The sequence below is a fragment of the Pongo abelii genome, chromosome 3, assembly GCF_028885655.2.
Source record: "Pongo abelii isolate AG06213 chromosome 3, NHGRI_mPonAbe1-v2.0_pri, whole genome shotgun sequence".
NCBI classification, from domain to species: Eukaryota; Metazoa; Chordata; class Mammalia; order Primates; family Hominidae; genus Pongo; species Pongo abelii.
This window is the reverse complement of record NC_071988.2, coordinates 38,254,029-38,276,284: the sequence shown is the minus strand read 5'-3', so window position 1 is coordinate 38,276,284 and position 22,256 is coordinate 38,254,029. Positions and strand designations below refer to the sequence as shown.

Below are 22,256 nucleotides of genomic sequence, written 5' to 3'. Positions count from 1 at the left end.
GCATCATTTATCTCACCTGACTACATGATCTCAGAACTCTCTAAGAAGAAAATACTGTGGTTTATGCCAGTGGGGGAAGGCAGAGCCTTGAAGAGGGGACTAAGCCATGTGAGAAACACTGCATCCAGCCCTTGTCTGGAGATGCTATTTTCCGTTTTATGGACAAAATGGTTGATCTGCAGCCCATGAAGATAGCCTGGCGTAGCTTGTAGGTATTTATTCAAAACATTTGGCTTAGATCCACTTATTATTACCTATAACTCATATATTCTCATGAGGGAAACAGATCAATAATGAAAACAGATAAGTAGTCCTGGCACGGTGGCTCACGCCTGTAATCCCAGCACTTTGGGAGGCCGAGGTGGGTGGATCATGAGGTCAGGAGTTTCAGACCAGCCTGGCCAAGATGGTGAAACCCTGTCTCTACTAAAAATACAAAAATTAGCCAGGCACGGAGGTGGGCGCCTGTAATCCCAGCTACTCGGGAGGCTGAGGCAGGAGAATCACCTAAACCTGGGAGGCAGAGGCTGCAGTGAGCTGAGATCGTGCCACTGCACTCTAGCCTGGGTGATAGAGCAAGACTCTGTCTCAAAAAACAAAGCAAAACAAAACAGATAAGTAAATAACAACAACGTCAAGGGATATGTTTTATGGAGAAGTATAAACAGGGCTAGCTGGGGTTTAGGAGTTTTAAATAGGAGGTGCTGTGGTCTGAATGCCCCTGTACTCTCCAGATTAATATTTTGAAACCTAATGCCAATGTGATGATAATAGGAGGTGAGGCTTTGGGGGTGTGATTAGATCATGAAGTGGGGAGCCCCCCATGAACAGGATTAGTGTCCTAATAAAAGAGGCCCCAGGGAGCTAGCTGGTCCCTTCCACCATGTAAGGACACAGCTAGAAGGCACCATCTGTGAACCAGAGATCAGGAGCCCTCATTAGACACAGAATCTGCCAGCACTTTGAGCTTCGACTTTACAGTCTCCAAAACTGTGAGAAATAGATTTCTGTTGTTTATAAGCCACATAGTCTATGGTATTTTGATATAGCAACCTGAAGGGACTAAGACAGGAGGGAAGCTAACTAAGAAGGTGACATTTGAGTAATGTGCTAGAGGAGGAGAGCAATGAGCCAGCTACAAGAGGTCATGGGGAAGAGGCTTCCAGCAGCAGCGCAGCAAGAGTACAGTCCAGGAGGGAGTATGCCCGGTTCGTCCATGGGAGCAGCAAGGGCGTCAGCGTGGCTGCAGCAGAGTGAGGCGGGTGCGTGCAGGGAGGAGGCAGAAACGGCTGTCTTTGCTCATAACGACGCCACAACAAGCAAATCATTTTAACCCAAAGAGGTAAGTGCTCTAAGGGGGCTTTTGCAGCATATAATCCAGTTCTCAGAGTGGTGTGAAGCAGGGTTCCTGGAGGAGGTGATGCCTGAACAGAACCTTCAAGAATGAGAATGCATTAATCACACAAAGGGAGAGCTGGAGGGCAAGACAGTCTCACAGACAGAGAGACAGTCTCAGAGATAGATAGAGAGGGCCTGGCACAGTGGCTAACGCCTGTAATCCCAGCACTTTAGGAGGCCGACGTGGTTGGATCACTCGAGGTCAGGAGATAGAGACCAGCCTGGCCAACATGGTGAAACCCCATCTTTACTAAAAGTACAAAAATTTGCCAGGTGTGGTGGCACATGCCTGTAATCCCAGCTACTTGGGAGGCTGAGGCAGGAGAATCACTTGAACCCGGGAGGGTGGAGGTTGAAGTGAGCTGAGACTGCACCACTGTACTCCAGCCTGGCCAAAAGAATGAGACTCTATCTGGGGGAAAAAAAAAAAAAAAAAAAAAAGGAGAGAGAGACAGACAGACAGAGCTAGAGAGCTAGATTGATTCCATCAGAAGCTGAGATTCTCTCTGCTGGGCAGAGGTCTTGGTCTAGTCTTCCCCAGGGAGGGACAGTGAGAGGGGCTGGGCACACCTGGGCAGCATCGACAAGGTCTCCTTCCCAAACTGCCTGCCCCTCACTCTGTATGAGGCAGTGTTGCGGAGCACAGAGAGCTCTGGGCTGGGACTTGGAAGGCATGGGTTCTACCCAGCTTCTGTATGTGGTGGTTCTGTGGCCTGGGGCCAGTCACAGAGCTTCCTCAGCTTCCACTGCCTCCTCTGAAAACTGAGGACAATAAAACCCACTCATCTCCTCTTTACAGCTGTTAGAAGGACCAAATACTGCAACAAACGTGAAAGTGTTTTGTAAACACGAAGTTTTATGTAAACAAATGATGTGCTACACTGATACAAACATAGAGAGATTAAAAGTATTTGGGAGGAATCAACATTAAATTAAGATACAAGCCCTTTGTAGAGCTCCAGCTTTTAAAGGTGTATTAATTCTCTAAAACATACACCAGCAACTTTTAGAGACTATTTTGGAAAAAAAAAATCATAGAGAAAAATGGAGGTTGATAAAAACAGATGATAATAAATATTGCAACAAACAATACCTATTACTACAACTCTTGGTCTGTACACATGGCCGAGAAGATCTTCACCGGAGCAATAAGAATAGAAAATGGCCTTTTAAAATCTCTTCTCAGCCATGGTAAATCACATTAAGGGATCTATGGCAGTGTGATAAAATTACACTCTGCTGGAAAAACAAACATGCAAATCATTAGCTAACATTATTAAATGCAGAGGAGACTGATATTAAATTCATCTAAAAAATGATAGTTTATTACATTTTCTGAGAGTACCAAATAAATTATTTAGTTGTTAGGAGGCTTTTAGGAACGTAATGCTCACAAGGAAAAAAATGGATGAAAATGCTCGGTTTTCTTCCAGAATTTTGCTCCTAGATTTTCTGCTGGATTGCTCCTGGATTTCCCCCACTGCAAAGATTCCTTATGACAGCTTTTGCGTAATCCCCGAACCTTTCTGGAGTTGTGACACTCGATAATTGGATTGATTTAATGACAACGTCTATTCTTTTCTCCCAGTTCTTCATTAAGTTTCTGAAGGACATTTATTTATTAAATTAAGTTAATTAACATTAAGAGTGTTTTGAAAATCTGGAGATGCCCTCTTGGGAAAATTGATATATTATGGGAGATAACAGGGTTTTGTCAATTAAGGCAAGGCAAACCTACCATCGCTAAAGCATGCTGTTCAGCACTTCAGGTTTTTCTATGTGTATATGTGAATGTGTATTTAAAGAAACTGAATTTACTGAAGGTCTACACTAAGACTAGAACACATCACTTACAGCAACATTTTCTATTTAAGTTGAAATTCAGTTTCCCCTCCAAGGAATAGCACCAGTTGGGGATGCAATACTTCTTTAATTGCATTGGCAACAATATCTCCTTGATGTCGGGGGGAATCTGGGATTCTCTTTTTGTCCTTTCTAAATGACACCCTTAATAGGACCAAGCTCTACCTCAGACATCACGGCTCTTGAAGAGAAATAGTTTGATTCTTTTTGGTGATTGCTAGTCTGGGAAAGGGGCATCTATTAGTTCATCCTGGGTCCACAAGGCAAGCTACATGACCTTTGACAGCTAGTGTTTCAGTTTCTTCATTAGAAAAACAAAGACAAGGCTGTCATCCTTTGTGACTCTGGGAGGAACATACTAATGCTCAAAAACATGATTCCTAACTGTCTCTGATACGGCCTCTTTCTATGCTTCAGTATAATTGATTCTTTTATTTTGATGCAATGAGCATAAATCTCATTAAGCTGAAGGCATGTAAGGTCAGTGTGTGGAGCTAAAGAGGGAAAGGGTGTCTAAATGACGGTTTCTGAATGCTTAGAATAATTTTGCCCTGAACATCAAGGCTCAAGCATTTGAGCTCTTGTGTCAGAGCTTTGATTAAAGGAATGTAGCACGTCTGGGCACAAAACATTGCCAGCGATTTAAGAATGCACATTCTCATTACTTTGCATGCCGGGTAATAACAACGAGCATAATAATACATGAAAGTTATACTTTATTGCACCTTTACTTTTTCCTGGCACTGTGTTAGCACTTTAAGTAATAAGCACAGCTAACATTTTTGAGCAGTTCTGAGTGCCAGGCACTGTAATATATGTTTTTAGATATATTATCTAATATGACCCTTACAACAGCTCTTGAACCTGATATCTATACACACACACACACACACACACACAGATATATCATTGTCTCCATTTTACAAGTGAAGATACTGCATTTCAGAAAGGTTATATAACTTGTTTAAGGCCATATAGCAAGAAAGTGGTGAAAATGTTTCAAATGGGACCCTTCCAAAGGTCCTAGGAGAAGCCAGACCTGTTTCTGAGGTTGTCTGACCTTTCAGTGTAACCTACACAAAACAACTGTGGGGCGGTGGTTATGACATCAGTAATAAATCACTCTTCATGTACATAGCAAATGTTTTACTCTCTTCTGCTCCCAAATGGACAAATCTAAAGGAATCATTAACCATACCCAACCCTGAGAATAAGTTTTCCCCTCTTAAGGAAGCCTTGCTTCTCATAAAATAAGTTCTAATCTCCTTGGGGTCAAGTTATCATCTGGGTGGAAGATTATTGGGAAGTGTGGTTGCCAACCTGACGTAGCATGCCCTGGTGCACTGTCAGAAAATGGTACAATCTTTATCAGAACTGAACTTTTTAGGTAGAGCGTAGGACACCTGCAAATATACCTGAACTCTTACACCTATAAATTAAAAGTATTAAGAAAAATATACAAAAAAATTCAGGGAAAGATTTGCCCACCATCAACATTAATCACACTAAATAACTTACACATGCAGATAAGAATTATAAGTGGCAGCATAGGCCGGGCAAGGTGGCTCATGCCTGTAATCCCAGCACTTTGGGAGGCCAAGGCAGGCGGATCATGAGGTCAAGAGATCGAGACCATCCTGGCCAACATAGTGAAACCCTGTCTCTACTAAAAATACAAAAATTAGCTGGGCGTGGTGGCAAGCGCCTGTATCCCAGCTACTCAGGAGACTGAGGCAGAAGAATCACTTGAACCTGGGAGGCGGAGGTTGCAGTGAGCCGAGATCACGCCACTGCACTCCTGGCAACAGAGCGAGACTCCATCTCAAAAAAAAAAAAAAAAAAGTGGCAGCATAAACTCTAGTCATCAGGGCTCTGTTTAGCACATTGCAGTCTTTGTTCATCTGACCATACGCATTTGCATTTATTGTATGCCTGTGATGTGCCAGGGATTGTGCCGAACACCAGAGGAACAATAGGAGTTCCTGCCCAGTGAAAGAGAGTGTTATAAATCAATGTGACCAGCTCCTGTAACAAGAGCAGATGCACAGTGTATTTTGGAAGCCTGGAGGAGGAGCACTTGATTAAGTAATTCAAAGGGCTGTGTTCAGTAACAGCAGTTTCATAAAGATTATGCCAACAGTTTGTCTTGCTATTTAACTTATTTTCCTTTACCTTGTTCTTCTTGATTTTCTTCATTCTCTAATTCTTTGGCTGCAAAGATGTCTTTAATGGAAATTAGGTCATTTTTTAAGAGTTCCAGCTTCTCTCCATCAAGTGATGCTAAAAATGACTGAACCTGAAAAAAGAAATAGGTCAGCACAACTGTCATCTTTTCTTCTCATTAATAACGTTTACATACAGCAGTCCCCAGTTTTCCCAGGACCAAAGTGATTCATGGTGTGGGAGGTATTGCCGGGTTGAATGTTGGCTTGATGCATATTAACTGTGCAACTTTGGGCAAGTTAGATAAGCTCTCTGGGTCTCAGTTTTCTCATTTTTAAAGGGAGATTCTTTGTGGAGTAAATGAGATACAAAATGTGAAATACTTTGCACAACTGCACACAGTATGTGCTGCATAAATGGTGGTGGTAGCTCTTCTATTACAGTGGTTAAAAATGCAGTTCGACATCAACCCCACAGTCAAATGTCAGCTCCTCACTTACTATGACCTTCGGTAACTTACTGAACCTTTTAATGCCTCAGCTTCCTTATCTGTAAAATGGAAACTAATTGCACCTTCCTTATAAGGTTGTTTTGAGGGTTAAATGAAGTAATCTACTTAAAATACTTAGAGGGATGCTCAATACTTATAAATATACATGCATACGGCCGGGTGTGGTGGCTCACGCCTGTAATCCCAGCACTTTGGGAGGCTGAGGCAGGCGGATCACAAGGTCAGGACATCAAGACCATCCTGGGCGAAAGGGTGAAACCCCGTCTCTATTAAAAATACAAAAATTAGCTGGGTGTGGTGGTGCGTGCCTGTAATCCCAGCTACCCAGGAAGCTGAAGTAGGAGAATCCCTTGAACCAGGGAGTCGGAGTTTGCAGTGAGCCAAGATCGCGCCACTGCACTCCAGCCTGGTGACAGAGCGAGACTCCATCTCAAAAAATAAATGAATGAATAAATGAATAAACAAACATGCATCCACATGTAAACATAAATAAATACGCATTCTATAGATGCACATATACACTTGCTAGATGTCAGTTATCACACTGGGGTTACAAAAATGCACAAGACACATTTTTCTTCTCCAACATCTTGCAGTCTAAAGGAGTGAGGCTGTGTCAACCAAGAACAACTATGACAGGCACGAGAGGAGGGTACAGTGGAGGGAGGCACTAGGAAGGGCGCTGTCCTTCCCCCTTGGGGAACTGAGAGGGTACACACAGGGAGGGCTTCACAGAGGAGGTGATGCTGGGACTGACGTCATCCCTGCTCACTGTCTTTAGAGCCCCTCTTTTGAAACTATCCTCTGTATACAGTTAACAATTATTTGTACAGGCCAGGCACGGTGGCTCACCCCTGTAATCCCAGCATTTTGGGAGGCTGAGGTGGGAGGATCACTTGAGCCCAGGAGTTTGAGGGCTCAAGCAATCAACATAGTGAGACTCCATCTCTATAAAAAAATTTAAGAAAATTAGCCAGGCATGCTGGTGCATGCCTGTGGTCTCAGTTGCTCAAGAGGCTGAGGTAAGAGGATTGCTTGAGCCCAGGAGTTTGAGGCTGCAGTGAACCGTGATTGTGCCACTGCACTCCAGCAAGATCTTGTCTCAAAAAAAAAAAATTATTTGTACAAATGGCCACTCATTCTCTGAAGATTGATTTGAATTTCCAAAATGGTAAAAGAGCACAGGGAAGGCACCTTATAAAATATTAAGTATAAGTACAAAGTAGTAAAGTTTTATTTTTTCATTCTGCAGGTCAAACTCTTGCTCTGGAGAGAGAGACAGCAGTGGAGCTACAGTCCTCTTTGGAATAGGTTTTAATATTCATTATGGTAATAGATGAGCACATCAGGATAAGTAAGAGAGGTAGAGAGGGCATCTGGAATACCAGGACACCATTTTCCTAAAAGTTGCTAAAGCACATTGCCAGGGCATAATGCAGCCAGCACTGAGGCTCTGGGAGGAAGCTCTGCAGGAAGTCATCAACACAAAACCCATTAGCATGGACTTCAGCAGGTGGAAGTAAATGTGCCCAGACTCATGGCTGCACGCCACTCTGTTCTGCCCTGACCTTCTCAGACTCTTCATTTCAGCTTGCACACTCATGTTTAGGGGACAGAGTCCCAGATGTGCATCAACGTATTCTTAGGCTTCAGATCTATTTTCTAAACAGCAGTTTTCTAACATTAATTATTGAATAAATGTGTTTGAATACCATGCTTAGTGAAAAGGTATGCAGACCTGTGGAACATTTGTGTTTGCCCACGTCTTCTGGCGGATGGCAACCATCTGGAAGGGAAAGCATTGGGGTTTTCCATTTGGGGCACCCCCGGGAAGGGTTCTCTTTAGCGAAGCACTCTTTTGTCAGCATCTTTCCACTACAGCATCTCTCCTGCTTTCTCCTAGCTCACTGCATTATGCCAAGGCCATGTGCATTGAATCTTTAGTTCAAATCAATAATAAATAGGACATAATCACACACTTCTCCATAAATATTTCTGGAATGCTGACTACATGCTTGGCACAGTGCTAAGTGTTGTTCAGGACACAGGGTAGAGAGGCTGTCTTATAAATCTTTTCCTTGAAAGGAGGTGTGTGCTGCCATTGTAAAGATTTTTGTTTACTATTTCTAACTACGGAGTATAATGGTGATAAAAATGATTAGTTTTTCTGTTCTTTTTTTTTTGAGACGGGTCTCATTCTGCTGCCCAGGCTGGAGTGCAGTGGTGCAATCTTGGCTCACTGGAACCTCCTCCTTCCAGGTTCAAGCGATTCTCCTGCCTCCGTCTCCTGAGTAGCTGGGACTATAGTTACACACCACCACTCCCTGATAATTTTTGTATTTTTTGTAGAGACAGGGTTTTGCCATGTTGGCCAGGCTGGTCTCAAACTCCTGACCTCAAGTGATCTGCCTACCTTGGCCTCCCAAAGTGCTGGGATTACAGGTGTGAGCCATCGCGCCCAGCTGAAAATGATGAGTTTCTCTTTAACTTTTATCAAACACCACATCGCCATGCCTGTTGCCATCCTAGAATCAATCTAGTAAAATAGTAACGATAATAATTCCTTATATTTCCATGACGGGGTCTGAGTTTCAGCCAATGGACTGTCCGCAGGGATGATGTGCATCATTTCTGGGCAAGGCTTTTAAAACATGGGAGTGTCCTCTCTGCACTCTCTCTCCTTATGCTGATGTGACTCAGAAGACAATAAGGCCTCAGAGGGCAGGGAAATCCAACACTGCCTTTAGGCTTCAACACAGGGGAGTCCCCAGACCCAACCAGAGCCCACATCTCCATTCTAGAACACTCGCCAGGTCACCAAAGGTTCCCTCTCACAGCTTGCATGGAACTCTTCCCTAGGCTGTACTCCTGACAGTGGGACGGTGCCACTGGCTGTGTATCCCTCAGCCCAAGGGATAGCTAAGAGGTGGCTGCTTACAGGGGGTATGGCTGGAGCTTGAACTAGCGCAGCCTCCCACAGCCACATAACGTTCCCTGGGGTGAGAGAGAGAGCTGCAGATAGGAGGCCGGCAGGCTGAAGCGGAGTGTAGAAATTTGAGGAGTCTGGGAATTCAAATGGGAACTTGGCCTTCCAGGTCATTATGCAAGTATGTTTGTCAAGGTAAGAGGATGGAATACATTTTCTTTAACAATTTGTTTCTAAAATTCTTTAACTTTTTAGTTTTTATTATTTTTGAGACAGAGTCTCACTCTGTTGCCTAGGCTGCAGTGCAGTAGTGCGATCTCGGCTCACTACAACCTCCGCCTCCCAGGTTCAAGTGACTCTCGTGCCTCAGCCTCCCGAGTAGCTGAGATTACAGGGATGTGCCATCACACCCGGCTAATTTTTGTATTTTTAGTAGAGATGGGGTTTTGCCATGTTGGCCTGGGTGGTCTCAAACTCCTGGCCCTCAGGTGATCCACCTGCCTCGGACTCCCAAAGTGCTTACAAAGGGATTACAGGCGTGAGCCACTGTGCCCAGCCAGCTCACCCAGTTTTACATCTACCTTAGACCACAGGAAGTGCCATCATGCCTGGCTCTAATTTTTGTATTTTTAGTTGAGACAGGGTTTTGCCATGTTGGTCAGGCTGGTGTCGAACTCCTGGCCTCAAGTGATCTGCCCACCTCAGCCTCCCAAAGTGTTGGGATTACGGGTGTGAGCCACTGTGCCTGGCCCCAGAATTATTTAACTTTTAAATACTTGGTATGTGTACAGTTGCCAGATAAAATACAGGACGCCTAGCTAAGCTTGAATTTCAGATAAACAGTGAATATTTTCTACATATGTGTCCCAAATATTACATGGGACACATTTATACTGAAAAAGTATTCATTGTTCATCTAAAGTTAAAATGTAACTAGTCATCCTGTATTTTTATTCGCTACATCTGTCAACCTCAATCTAAGCCTCCATTTGTTTTCTTGCTGGAGGCCTGCGTACCTTGGAACGGGTCTAGAGGAGCCACAAGACGGACACAGCCTGGTTCCTGAAGCCCTAAATGCAAGAATGCTGCCTGCTGACCAGACACTCCTATCTTGGACTACTACAGGAGTGAAGAATAACTCTTACTGTTTTTGACCCATACATTTGTAGGACTGTTTATTTATTTATTATGTTTTTTGAGACGGAGTTTCGCTCTTGTTGCCCAGGCTGGAATGCAATGGCGCGATCTCGGCTAACCACAACCTCCACATCCTGGGTTCAAGTGTTTCTCCTGCCTCAGCCTCCCGAATAGCTGGGATTAAAGGCATGTGTCACCATGCCCGGCTAATTTTGTTTTTTTTTTTTTAAGTAGAGACGGGGTTTCATCATGTTGCTCAGGCTGATCTCGAATTCCTGACCTCAGGTGATCCGCCCGCCTCGGCTTCCCAAAGTGTTGGGATTACAGGCGTGAGCCACCGTGCCTGGCCTGTAGGACTGTTTATTATAGTACCCAGTAACTATCACTACTAAGTCAAGACAAAAATTTATTTTCCTTACTATGAATATCACAAAAATCTCTAGGCTAGGGAAAGAAAGCAGAGCTTGTGGAGGCAATGGGTAAACTGTGCCCCTCCAAAGGCCAAACCTTCTTCCTGGAAACTAAGTCCTTGGGGGCTCTTTTCCAGGGCCCTGGGGCTGTTTCACAGCTGAGAGCTGTGATGGAAGTCACCACAATGGAATCATTCTCCACCACCATGATATCTTGTAATTTTTTTTTTACAGCAGGGCCACACTCCCCTGTGATATTTTTAATAATAACAACAAATGTCTATGACATAAGAATACATATAAAAATCAAATGTCATCAACATGTGTACATTATTCCGTGCTTACTTCTGTGTTAGTCATGCTGCTACTAGCTTTCCGTGGATTATCGCATTTAATTCTGTTAATAATTCTGTGAGGTAGGTTTTATTATTCCCATTTCATAGATAAGGAGATTGAGGTAAGGGGGTCCAAAATCATACAGCTTCTGCATGGTGTTTAATTAAATAACGTCTGACCCCAGACCTTGTTTTTTTTTTTGAGACAGAGTCTTGCTCTGTCGCCCAGGCTGGAGTGCAGTGGTACGATCTTGGCTTACTGCAACTTCTGCCTCCCAGGGTCAGGTGATTCTCCTAACTTAGCCTGCTGAGTAGCTGGTATTACAGGCACCTGCCAACATGCCCAGCTTTTTATTTATTTATTTATTTATTTGTATTTTTAGTAGAGATGGGGTTTCACCATATTGGCCAGGCTGGTCTTGAACTCCTGACGTCAGGTGATCTGCCCACCTCGGCCTCCCAAAGTGCTGGGATTAAGGCATGAGCCACTGCGCTCGGCTAAGAACTGCATTTTCTAGAGCACATCTTACTGGACTATTGGATTTTGAATTTATGGGAGCAATTTTATGACTCTGTAAATTGTAGCTGACAACAATGCAAAGCCATTGTTGTCAATAGTCATGTGAATGAATTCTGTGCGGTGGGAGGACAACCTCCCCTACGTGGAAAAGCAGGTTTGTGTCTATCGGCAGCTTCATATATTTTTTAATTATTATACTTAAGTTCTGGGATACATGTGCAGAACGTGCAGGTTTGTCACATAGGTATACACATGCCATGGTGGTTTGCTGCACCCATCAACCTGTCATCTACATTAGGTATTTCTCCTAATGCTATCCCTCCCCTTGCCCCCCCCCATCCCCGACAGGCCCCAGTGTATGATGTTCCCCTCCCTGTGTCCATGTGTTCTCATTGTTCAACTTCACTTATGAGTAAGAACATGCAGTTTTGGTTTTCTGTTCCTGCGTTAGTTTGCTGAGAATGATGGTTTCCAGCTTCATCTATGTCCCTGAAAAGGACATGAACTCATTCTTTTTTATGGCTGCATAGTATTCCATGGTGTATAGCCACATACATATTACTCCATACACATTTGTGCTTCTTTGGCTTTTCCTTTGAATCATTTATAACATCTGCCTGGTTCCCTGAATTAATTAATGAGCTAAATAAATCCTTTAACATGGGTCATTTTGTATCTGTATGAGAGTCCCAATTTTGCATTTTTTTGAAAATTATTCTTGAACAGTTTTAACCACAAGACTTTCCCTGAAGGCTCATGGATAACAAAGAAGGAAATAAACAGAGTAACATGTAGCTCCATCATCTGGGGCAGGGGACAATGTCTCCATCCTATTTGGTTCTTGGTTGCCTGTTATGTGGCAGATGTTGTCTTTCTCTGATTAGACAGGCATCAAGAATGGCTCAAAGTCCAAACATAAGAGGATAAGGTCTAGGGAGAGTCAAAAACTACTTCTCCATTCTAAGGCTCACTGTCAAATTGAGCTTCTTGTCTAGGGACCTGCCTCTCCTCAGTGAATGTCACCACGGCCCCTCCCTCTCCGGAGGCCCAGAGGGTACTGCCTGGTGGCCTCCACTAGAAAACCACTCCGGAGCACAGTCAGCCTGACATCCACAAAACAGCCACATATATACAGTTGAATAACTTAACAGTTTTATGGTATTTAGAATAGTGGCTATGTAAGTGCCATTAAGTGCTTGCTAAATAAACACACACACACACACACACACACACACACACACACACACACTCCACTATAGATGCTTTAAGGGGAAAAAATCACCAAACCCTGCTAACTTTTGCTATTCATCTTTTGTTTTCCTGGGACCAAGTGGAGGAGTATGAATGTGCAGGGCCATTGGGTAGGCTGGGTTTCCCAGGTGTCTGTACGGGAGCATTCCCTAATAGAACCTTAACCTTCAGTAGGATAATCCTGCCCTTTGTGGCCCAGGAGTCCTAACAAGATGGCTGAATAAATAACTATATAACCCATAAGACAAAATATATTAAAACCCTGCAGTCTAAAAGGAACATCAAGTGCTTTGTTTTCATTGGGTAGGAATGAAGATGTGGGCTGGCAGGGCATCTCTGACCTGGGTACTTCATTACCAAAGGGAGGCAGAGGGCCAGAAGTCGGACAGTTACATTTCTGAGCAGCCTTTTGTACCATGAGGTGGGGGGATAGTGGTGGCTTTTACTGTGCCAGCCTTTTTGGAGCTGGGGTGGGGTAATAGCTTGTCATAGGACAGAGAAGAGATGATATGGAGCTCGAGGGTCATCACATTGTACAGTATTTGTGACCTTAGCACAATAATAATGAGGCTCTAAAAATGAGATCTTTTAATGGCAGATTTTCCAGTTTCTTTCATGTTTAAGCAACACATGACTAAGTATGCCATTTCAAAGGAGTAGTGCAGAAGTACCTTGCTTTCGCTTTCATTGGACAGAATTTCCAGGGCTTCCAGGTGTGACAAGCCTTGATATTCATCAAACAGCATCCCATAGTGTGCAGTTCTCTCCATTGTGAGCTGCTGTGCCAGTCTCCGCTTCTCCTTCTCCTTAGCTTCCCTTAACATCTGCAGAAATACACTATGTTTGTACTCTGGATGTATATTTAAAGGCACCATTTCCTGCATAAGACATGGGGGAGGTAGGGAGGACTGACTTTGTGTTGGAGAGGGGGAGATTCTGGTCACTTCAGAATTTCTAAAAAATGATTTTTTTGATTGATACTATTGATAACTTTTACATCATATCCTGCTTCACATTTTACATGTTCATTATGTGAAAGGCAAAACAAAGCAAAAATTCAATGCCTGGGAATAAACTGGTAAGAAACACACCAAAAGCTTTAACAGTGGTTTCCACTAAGGTGTTTCCCACATGAGTGATTAACTTTCTTATTTTCTTATTATTTTATTTTATTTATTTATTTTGAGATGGAGTCTCACTCTGTTGCTCAGGCTGGAGTGCAGTGGCACAGTCTTGGCTCACTGCAACCTCTGCCTCACGGGTTCAAGCAATTCTCCTGCCTCAGCCTCCTGAGGAGCTGGGACTACAGACCCTTGCCACCATACCCAGCTAATTTTTGTATTTTTTGGTGGAGACAGGGTTTCACCATGTTGGCCAGACTGGTCTCAAACTCCTGACCTCAAGTGATCCTCCTCTCTCAGCCTCTCAATGTGCTGGGATTAGAGGTGTGAGCCACTGCACCTGGCCAAATTTCTTATTTTCTAAAGTCCCCAAATTTTCTATAATGAGCGAGTTTTATGTATGCTTGAAAAGTTGAATCTCTTATGACAGGATTAACTTCAAGTCCTGCACCTACACAGACATCAAAGCAGAAATAAGCTGGTCTGATTTTTTCTAAGTTATAATTTTTTATTTTATTTTATTTTTTTGAGATGGAGTTTAGCTCTTGTTGCCCGGCCTGGAGTGCAATGGTACAATCTCAGCTCATTGCAACCTCCCCCTCCCAGGTTCAAGTGATTCTCCTGCCTCAGTCTCCTGAGTAGCTGGGATTACAGGCACCCGCCACCACAGCCAGCTAATTTTTTTGTATTTTTAGTAGAGGTGGGGTTTCACCATGTTGGCCAGGTTGGTCTTGAACCCCTGACCTCAGGTAATCTGCCTGGCTCAGTCTCCCAAAGTGCTGGGATCACAGGCATGAGCCACTGCACCTGGCCGAGTTTTAATATTTAAAATATTTTTTGTGTGTGGTTATTAAATTTCCTCAATTTAAAAATTAATAAATATAAACTCATAATGTATTTGTCATCATATACTTACTGCAATTAAGAATATTAACTTAGGGCCAGGCGCAGTGGCTCACACCTGTAATTCCAGTACTTCAGGAGGCTGAGGTGGGCAGATCACTTGAGGTCAGGAGTTCGAGACCAGCCTGGCATGGTGAAACCACGTATCTACTAAAAATACAAAAATTAGCCGGGCATGGTGGTGCATGCCTGTAATCCCAGCTACTCAGGAGGCTGAGGCAGGAGAGGTGGAAGTTGAACCCGGAGGCGCAGTGAGCCGAGATTGCGCCGTTGTGCTCCAGCCTGGGCAACAGAGTGAGACTTGGTCTCAAAACAAAAAAACAAAAAAGAATATTAGCTTATAGATTCTTAAGGCTGGTTTCCAGAAATATGACTGTGAACCAATTTTCCTCTCCCCATTAATAACTTTTCTCCAGTTATTTTTTGTTGGTTAAACAAAAAGACAACAAATAAACACAAGTCCATCAGTCACTCTCAATTTTCTGCACTTGCTTTCTTTGATTCTAAGCATCTTTTATGTGATTCCTCATTAAGTTTACTGAGGCATTACGTTTATGGGCTTCTTTAATTTCTGTGGAGAGCACCGTAAAGACACTGGCCACCATCACAAGGTCACACGGGAAGAGAACTGAAGAATAGACTTTGGTTTTTATTGTGTGCCAGAAAAACAATCAGCCTCATTTCCTTTTGGGTTCTCGAGGTTGTCTGCCCAGAACCCACAGGGCCGCAAAGAGAATTCTCTCTCCTGTCTGTCTTTAAGACTAAATTAGCACAGACTCTGAATCTTAAAGTTTTTCAAACAACCCAATGAAACCATCACTGGAAAATTTTAACACTGGCAATAAAAACTAATTACCCCCACTGATCTCAGGGCTTGGTGGTGGTAAAATAAAATAACAAAGTGACACTGAAATCACTTCCTTTCTCTACACCAGCTTCCACCTCTGAATGTGGGCTTTGGGAGAGAAGAAAGAAGGGATGAAATTGAAGAGAAAGGGAAAGGGTCACTCTGGAATGATGTGGGCTCACTCAAAACTGGGGAGTAGGCCAGGCGCGGTGGCTCATGCCTGTAATCCCAGCACTTTGGGAGGCCGAGGTGGGCCGATCACTAGGTCAGGAGTTCAAGACCAGCCTGGCCAATATGGTGAAACCCTGTCTCTACTAAAAATTCAAAAAATTAGCTGGGCGTGGTGGCGGGCACCTGTAATCCCAGCTATTCAGGAGGGAGGCAGGAGAATCACTTGAAGCCGGGAGGAGGAGGTTGCAGTGAGCCAAGATTGCGCCATTGCACTCCAGCCTGGATGACAGAGTAAGACTCCATCTCAAAACAAAACAAGACAAAACAAAACAAAACTAAGCAAAACAAAACTGGGGAGTGAAATTAAAGCTACCTAAGGGATAACCAGCTCGACAAGGGATGCTGGTTCTATTTTCCCACTGGAAAAGAAAGAGAAGTGGGTTTCAACAGCAGGGAATGATCCTGGCCTGGAAGAATTCCTGACACAGAGAAGCTATGGAGACATCCATGTGTGGAATCCAAGGACTCCCTGTCCTCGCATTATTTAAAGAATATTCCCTGTGCTTGGCTGGGCGCGGTGGCTCATGCCTGTAATCTCAGCACTTTGCGAGGCCGAATAGGGCGGATCACCTGAGGTCAGGAGTTTGGGACCAGCCTGGCCAACATGGTGAAACCCCGTCTCTACCAAAAATACAAAAATTAGCCAGGCGTGGTCATGCACACTGTAATCCCAGCTACTCAGGAGGCTGAGGCAGGGGAATTGCTTGAACCCAGGAGGCGGAGGTTGCAGTGAGTCAAGATCGCGCCACTGCACTCCATCCTGGGGGACAGAGTGAGGGCTCTGTCTCAAAAAAAAAAAAAAGAAGAAAGAAAGAAAAAGAAAGAGTATTCCCTGTGCCACTGGGATAAAAATACGTGAGAAATGTAGGTAGTGCATGCGTGCACGCTTCTAGTTTCCATAGTTATATATTTCTTTAATGTGTAAAGGAAAAATATGTGAGCTTCATCCTTCCAGTTGTCCGAAAGACCTTGGAGCCATCCCTGACAACTCCTTTCATCTCACAGCTCACATTCATTCCAACAAGTGATCTGGATCTATCTTCAAATTATACCCAGAATCAGCCATTCCTCACTACCTACAAGGCCTCCATGCTGCACGGGGTCACCATTATTTCTTGTTTAGATAACAGCAATTGAAAGTGCAATTGCCTCCAGCGGAGGGTGTGGCAGTGCAACCTGCAGACCTCCTTCTTACTCCTGGGAGCATAAATGCCGGACTTTGAAATTCAGCCTTCAGCCTCCCACAGCTCCTCCCTGCCAATCACTGGTGCAGCAGGGCACTAAGGCAGACCTGTTCCTGGAAGATGAGGTCTCCTTTATCAGCAGCCTTTGGCTGAAGCGCTTTCCCATGGCTTCGCCCAGCCTTTCCCAGGCCGCACTGCAGTCTGGGACACTTCCACCCCTTTTTCTCACCCTCTTCTCTTCACTGGGGTGGGACTGGCATCTTGGTCTAATGGTTCTCCCAGCCTTCCTGGGCTCCCTCCCCATTTTCTCTCACACAAGCACTTCCCCTAATGAAATCCTTGCACGTTTAAGCCCATCTTGGTGTCTGTTTCTGGGAGGGCACACACTGATACTCACTCTAACCAGTCTCCCCGCCCTTGGTCCTCCCAGCCAATTTTCTACCCAGGAACTAGAGTTAAAGCACAAATCAGATTCTGTCACTTCTTTTTTCAAAATGCTGCAATGGTTTCCCCGTTTCACTAACAATCAAACCCAAGGTCCTTACGAACGTCCGCCACAATCTGCTATCACCTACTCTCTATCACCACTCTGATGTTCTCCTCAACAACTCTCACTCGGGGCCACTCCTCTCCATCACGGGCATCCTGCTGTTCTGTGTTCATACCAGACACTCCTGACTCAGGGCCTTTGCATGAGTTCTCCCTCGGCCTGGAATGAGCTTTACTCAGGTTCCTGCATGGCCAATGGTCTCATCTCCTTCAAGGATTTGCTCACATGTCATCATCTGCCCAAGGCCCCCTCACTATCCTACTTAACACTCAGCCTGCCCCTCCCACCCACATTCCTGATTCCTGATCACCTCTTCCTGTTCTACTTCGTCTTTTTCCCCATGGCACTCGTCACTTTCTGAAATACCAGATATTGCCTTCCACATCCCCTCTCTGTGAGGCTGGAAGTAAGGCATTTCAAGATGATGAGGCCAGAAGATGTGGGCTCAGAAGTGTGCTACCCATGAGAGCCCCCTGGGACGAGTCTCCTGTGTGAGCAGGAATGTTCATGCTGTACTTTGTGAGAGCGAAAGGTAAACCTTTTTGTTCTAAGCCACACTGATACCTGGGGGTGGTTGCTCTTTTATGACATCTAGTGCTAATTACCTAACTAATACTAATCTATTTTCCTTTTTCTTCTTCTTTTTTATTTGAGATGCAGTCCTGCTCTGTTGCCCAGGCTAGAGTGCAGTGGCACAATCTCAGCTCACTGCAACCGCCACCTCCCTGGTTCAAGCAATTCCCCTGCCTCAGCCTCCTGAGTAGCTGGGATTACAGGTGCTCGTCACCACATCCAGCTAATTTTTTTTTTTTTTGTATTTTTAGTAAAGACAGGGTTTCACCGTCTTGGCCAGGCTGGTCTTGAACTCCTGACCTCAGGTGATCCACCCGCCTTGGCCTCCCAAAGTGCTGGGATTACGGGCATGAGCCACCGTGCCCAGCCATCTATCTTCTTTTTCAAGGAGCAGGAGGGTGATGGTCTAGATGATCCTGCAAAGTCCCTCCCTGAACTATAACATCAGAGTGCTCATATTTGGGTTATTCCAGAAGAGACAAGAAGAAATAGCCTAAAACAAAAGCTTCTAGGGGTTGCCATGAACATATTCTCAGTGATAGCTGTTCATGAAGGCAACCTTCATGGGTTCCTAGTACCAAGTCCTGCCTGTGACGTTTACAAAATCCCACTGCTGCATCAGCTGCCTCTGATTTCAGGAAAGCACAGAGACCTGGTGTATCAGTCTCTCACAGAGGAGGTGGACTGGGGCATGCCTAGACTGTGGGGTAAGCTAGGCATGTTCCATCTGGAAAAGCAAGTTTAAAATTAGAGTCATATTTGGAAAATAAGACAAATATTATTTCCAATTTTCTTAACTATTGTAAGTAAGCAAAGACAGATTGAATTCTTTGTTTTATGTTTTGCAAGAAGGGCTGGAAAACTTTAGTGCTGGAAGTGTGAGAGAAGAAGACCATCCTTGCACATATCAAGAGAAATAGAATTTAAAATTCCAATGAGATACCATTTCCACCTATTATACTGACACATAATAACAGCAATGACAACAACTAACATTTCTGAATGCTTACTAAGAGCTGGGTTCTATTCTAACTCAGCTTATCCTCACAACAAAGTTATTGATAGGTATTTAAATTATCCCCAGTGTACAGAAGAGTAAGCTGAGGCACAGAGGGGCTAAGTAACTTGCCCAAGGTCACGCAGCTACTAAGTGGTAGAGATAGGATGCATACCATGACATAAATGGATCATCTTCAAGAAATAATATTAAGTGAATTAAGCAAGGAACAAGAGTGTGTTTAGTATGCTACCACTGGGTTGAAAAAGTATGTGTGTATTTATGTGCATGTCTATCTATCCACATGCATACATATGTACTTCTACATCTGTATATTTATGTATAGCTGCATCTATAGATCTATATCCATATCTCTATGCGGTCTCTGATAGAATCCTTAAGAAACTGTTAACAGTGATTGTCTCCTCTGAGGAATTAAGTGACTGGGGAAACGGGGGTATTAGAAGCTCAGTTTTCTCTCTCTGCTCTTTGGTGTCATTTGATTCGAATCACATGCTTTAAATTAGCTATTCAAAAAGACAAATAAAAAAGTTATTTACTTTATTGACTGAAAGAAAAAATTGCAAAAGTATATAATCCAACCTGAGACAAGGAAACAGTTCTCTCCATGAGCGTCTTGGTCCGCTTAAAGCCCGGGTCACTTTCTGCAAGGACATTCATGGTTTTCTTGCCGATGAATTCCAACGCATCAAGGCCTCCAGTTAAGACGCTTTTACCCTTCAGATGAGATAACTGCATGAGATTACTTTTTTAGGTTTTGCTGTTTCGCAGTGGTCAGCACCTCCTAGGTAACTGGCACTATCTTCAAATATTAAAATCAATATAAAGTCACAATTTTTTCTCATCAGGAGATTTATCATCCATTTAATCCTATTTTCTTTTCCTTGGAAAAGCATATGTCATATAATTTGTAGGACATGCAATGTTATTAAAAACTGATGCTTAGAAAAAAACCAAAGCACATAAAATAAAATTAATCCCACAAAGGGATTAATTTTACTGGCTGTCTGTGTATGAACAGATGTGTATCTAAGACATAAAATTAACAGGTGACCCAATTGCTGTTTCTGTTTAAAAATTTTTTAACCCAAGTAACAGAGTTGCTTGGAGCAGTCTATTAAAATGTCAAATAGTCCTGCTAATTTAGGGAATTCTTTAATCTAGGGCCCTGGAGGGTAAGACCCTCAGGCTGTTTCAGATGGTTCTTGCATACTCTCAGAAACTAGCAATAACCGCCTATAATTAGTATATCCATGAAATAAGACAGGTTGATTTCCTTGTACTTCTGGCTTTAGAAACTGGTGTATTATATAGCTATCCTCCTGCAAATCCCTTTGTCAGTCATTGTTGCCTTTTTTTAAAAATTAAAATAGCCCAGACTTACTCACACATAAACTATTCAAGTGAACAGAACTGTGTACATTTCTTTGCAACTCTTTCATACATACACTCCAACTGTATAACTGCAATTATAATATGCATACATCTGTGTTTTTTCCCACCATACATAAAAATGATATAAATTGTATTTTATTATATTATTACTGATATGCATTTTCCAATCTTCATAATTATCATTTAAATAGAAATATTTAATTTCATAGAATTAATATACTTTATTTTCATCTTGGGCATTTGGACTTTGTTTTTAGATTTGGGGGCCAACCAGTAATCATGCTATAAATCAGAGTTTTCAGTGCACACCCTTCGGGGGGATGATGGGACAGCAGCAATTCACACTTCTGTGAATTTGACTTAGTGCCTGCTAACATCCTATGAAAAATTATTTTATTGAGAATAAAATTGTGGAAGAAAGGGCATAGGGATTTGTGTTAAGGATAGACCTGGAGGGGTAGTGTCTGGAACTTGGGAAAAAGGGGTCAGGAAGGTTGGAGAGAACACAGAAAGGAATGTGAGGCTGCTGAAGACAAACTCAGAGTGCCCTCTTGGTAGCTCAGATAGGCCGTGAATTCATTTCTTATACCAGAGATACTGACAGAGCTCCATCCATCTCTCATCCTACAAACCCCCCACGGGGGTGGTTGACTTGTATTGCTATTTGACTCCCAAGACAGATTTGCTGCTCCTCCTTACTTCACCCCACCCCAGTCTAGAGGTCCTCAAATAGCAAGGAGAAGACCAGTCATTTTCTATATTTCTGGCATGTCCTGACCCCAAGGTCTGGGTGAGATACTCTCATGTTTGACCGCAGCCCTCACCTCTTCCCGAATTACATTGTGTTTATTTGTTCAGTTGCCTCAGTCCTCTGGGATATTGTGCCCTCTTGTTTGCCAGCATATATCCAAGATCTAGCATAGATACTGGAACATAGTGAGGGCTAATCATGTTTGTGTTGTTGTTTTTCTTTTAATGAATGAATGAATGAATGAATGAATAAATGAGACACGAGCCATATTTTTAGAAAAACTAGTTAGTTTACATAGTAAGAAACACACCTTCACACCTGTAATCTCAGCACTTTGGGAGGCCGAGGCGGGAGGATCACCTGAGGTCAAGAGTTCAAGACAAGCCTGGCCAACATGGTGAAACCCCATCTCTACTAAAAACACAAAAATTAGCTGGGTGTGGTGGTGGGCACCTGTAATCCCAGCTACTTGGGAGGCTGAGGTGGGAGAATCACTTGAACCAGGGATGCGGAGGTTGCAGTGAGCCGAGATTGCACCACTGCACGCCAGCCTAGGTGACAAGAGTGAGACTCCATCTCAAAAAAAAAAAAAAGAAAAAACGAAATAAATCTTTGCTCCCTGACCCTGAGGACCAGCTACCTGCCTTATCTCAGTTGAGGTGCCTCCCCTTTTTTCATTATTCACCAATGTTTTGCTGCTAATATTGAGCTTCTTTTAAGAGGTAGGCAGGGATCTGGGGGGATACACTTAGGGTGATGTAAGGAAGAGGAAGGGTGGGAATGAAGAGGTAGGGATGGGGGAAGAACGTTGGTCTCTGGAAACACTTCAGAAACATATTTGGGCTGTTTTTCCTGTCTTGTAACTGGTACTTTTTATTTAAACGGTTTAATGGTTTTTCAAATTCAGGGATAAGATAAGCAGAGCATTTAGGAAAAACAGCTGTCCCAGCTCTGATAAAGAGTTCTCTCTCCCCTCAACCAGAGGCTGTCCTTGCCGCAGCTGGAAAGGACACTGTTAAATCAGACTGAAAAATGTTCCTTCCAAACAGCTCCCTTCTTTTAAACATAAAATATATTTCATTTTGCCCTTATTATTTTGAATCCAAGGTTACGTCTACTTTGTAGCAGAAAACATTTAAAAAAAAACCATAATCCAAAGTTCTGAGCAA

At 43.4% G+C, this 22,256-nt stretch overlaps 1 protein-coding gene across 12 annotated transcripts in view; it reads right to left on the bottom strand.

Moving 5' to 3' along the window:
• FAM114A1 (family with sequence similarity 114 member A1) overlaps window positions 1-22,256 on the bottom strand; it is a 76,002-nt gene that overhangs the window by 17,985 nt on the left and 35,761 nt on the right. For 9 of the 12 annotated variants that reach the window (XM_024246144.3, XM_063723795.1, XM_063723793.1 and 6 more), the window contains 3 exons: window positions 19,524-19,658; window positions 13,186-13,338; window positions 5,434-5,557 (listed from right to left, as the gene is read on the bottom strand). In XM_024246144.3, the coding sequence (XP_024101912.1) occupies window positions 5,434-5,557; window positions 13,186-13,338; window positions 19,524-19,658 (412 nt within the window). The remainder of the gene's footprint in view (window positions 1-5,433; window positions 5,558-13,185; window positions 13,339-19,523; window positions 19,659-22,256) is intronic. The other 3 variants (XM_063723799.1, XM_054553827.2, XM_063723800.1) reach the window with 1 other exon arrangement.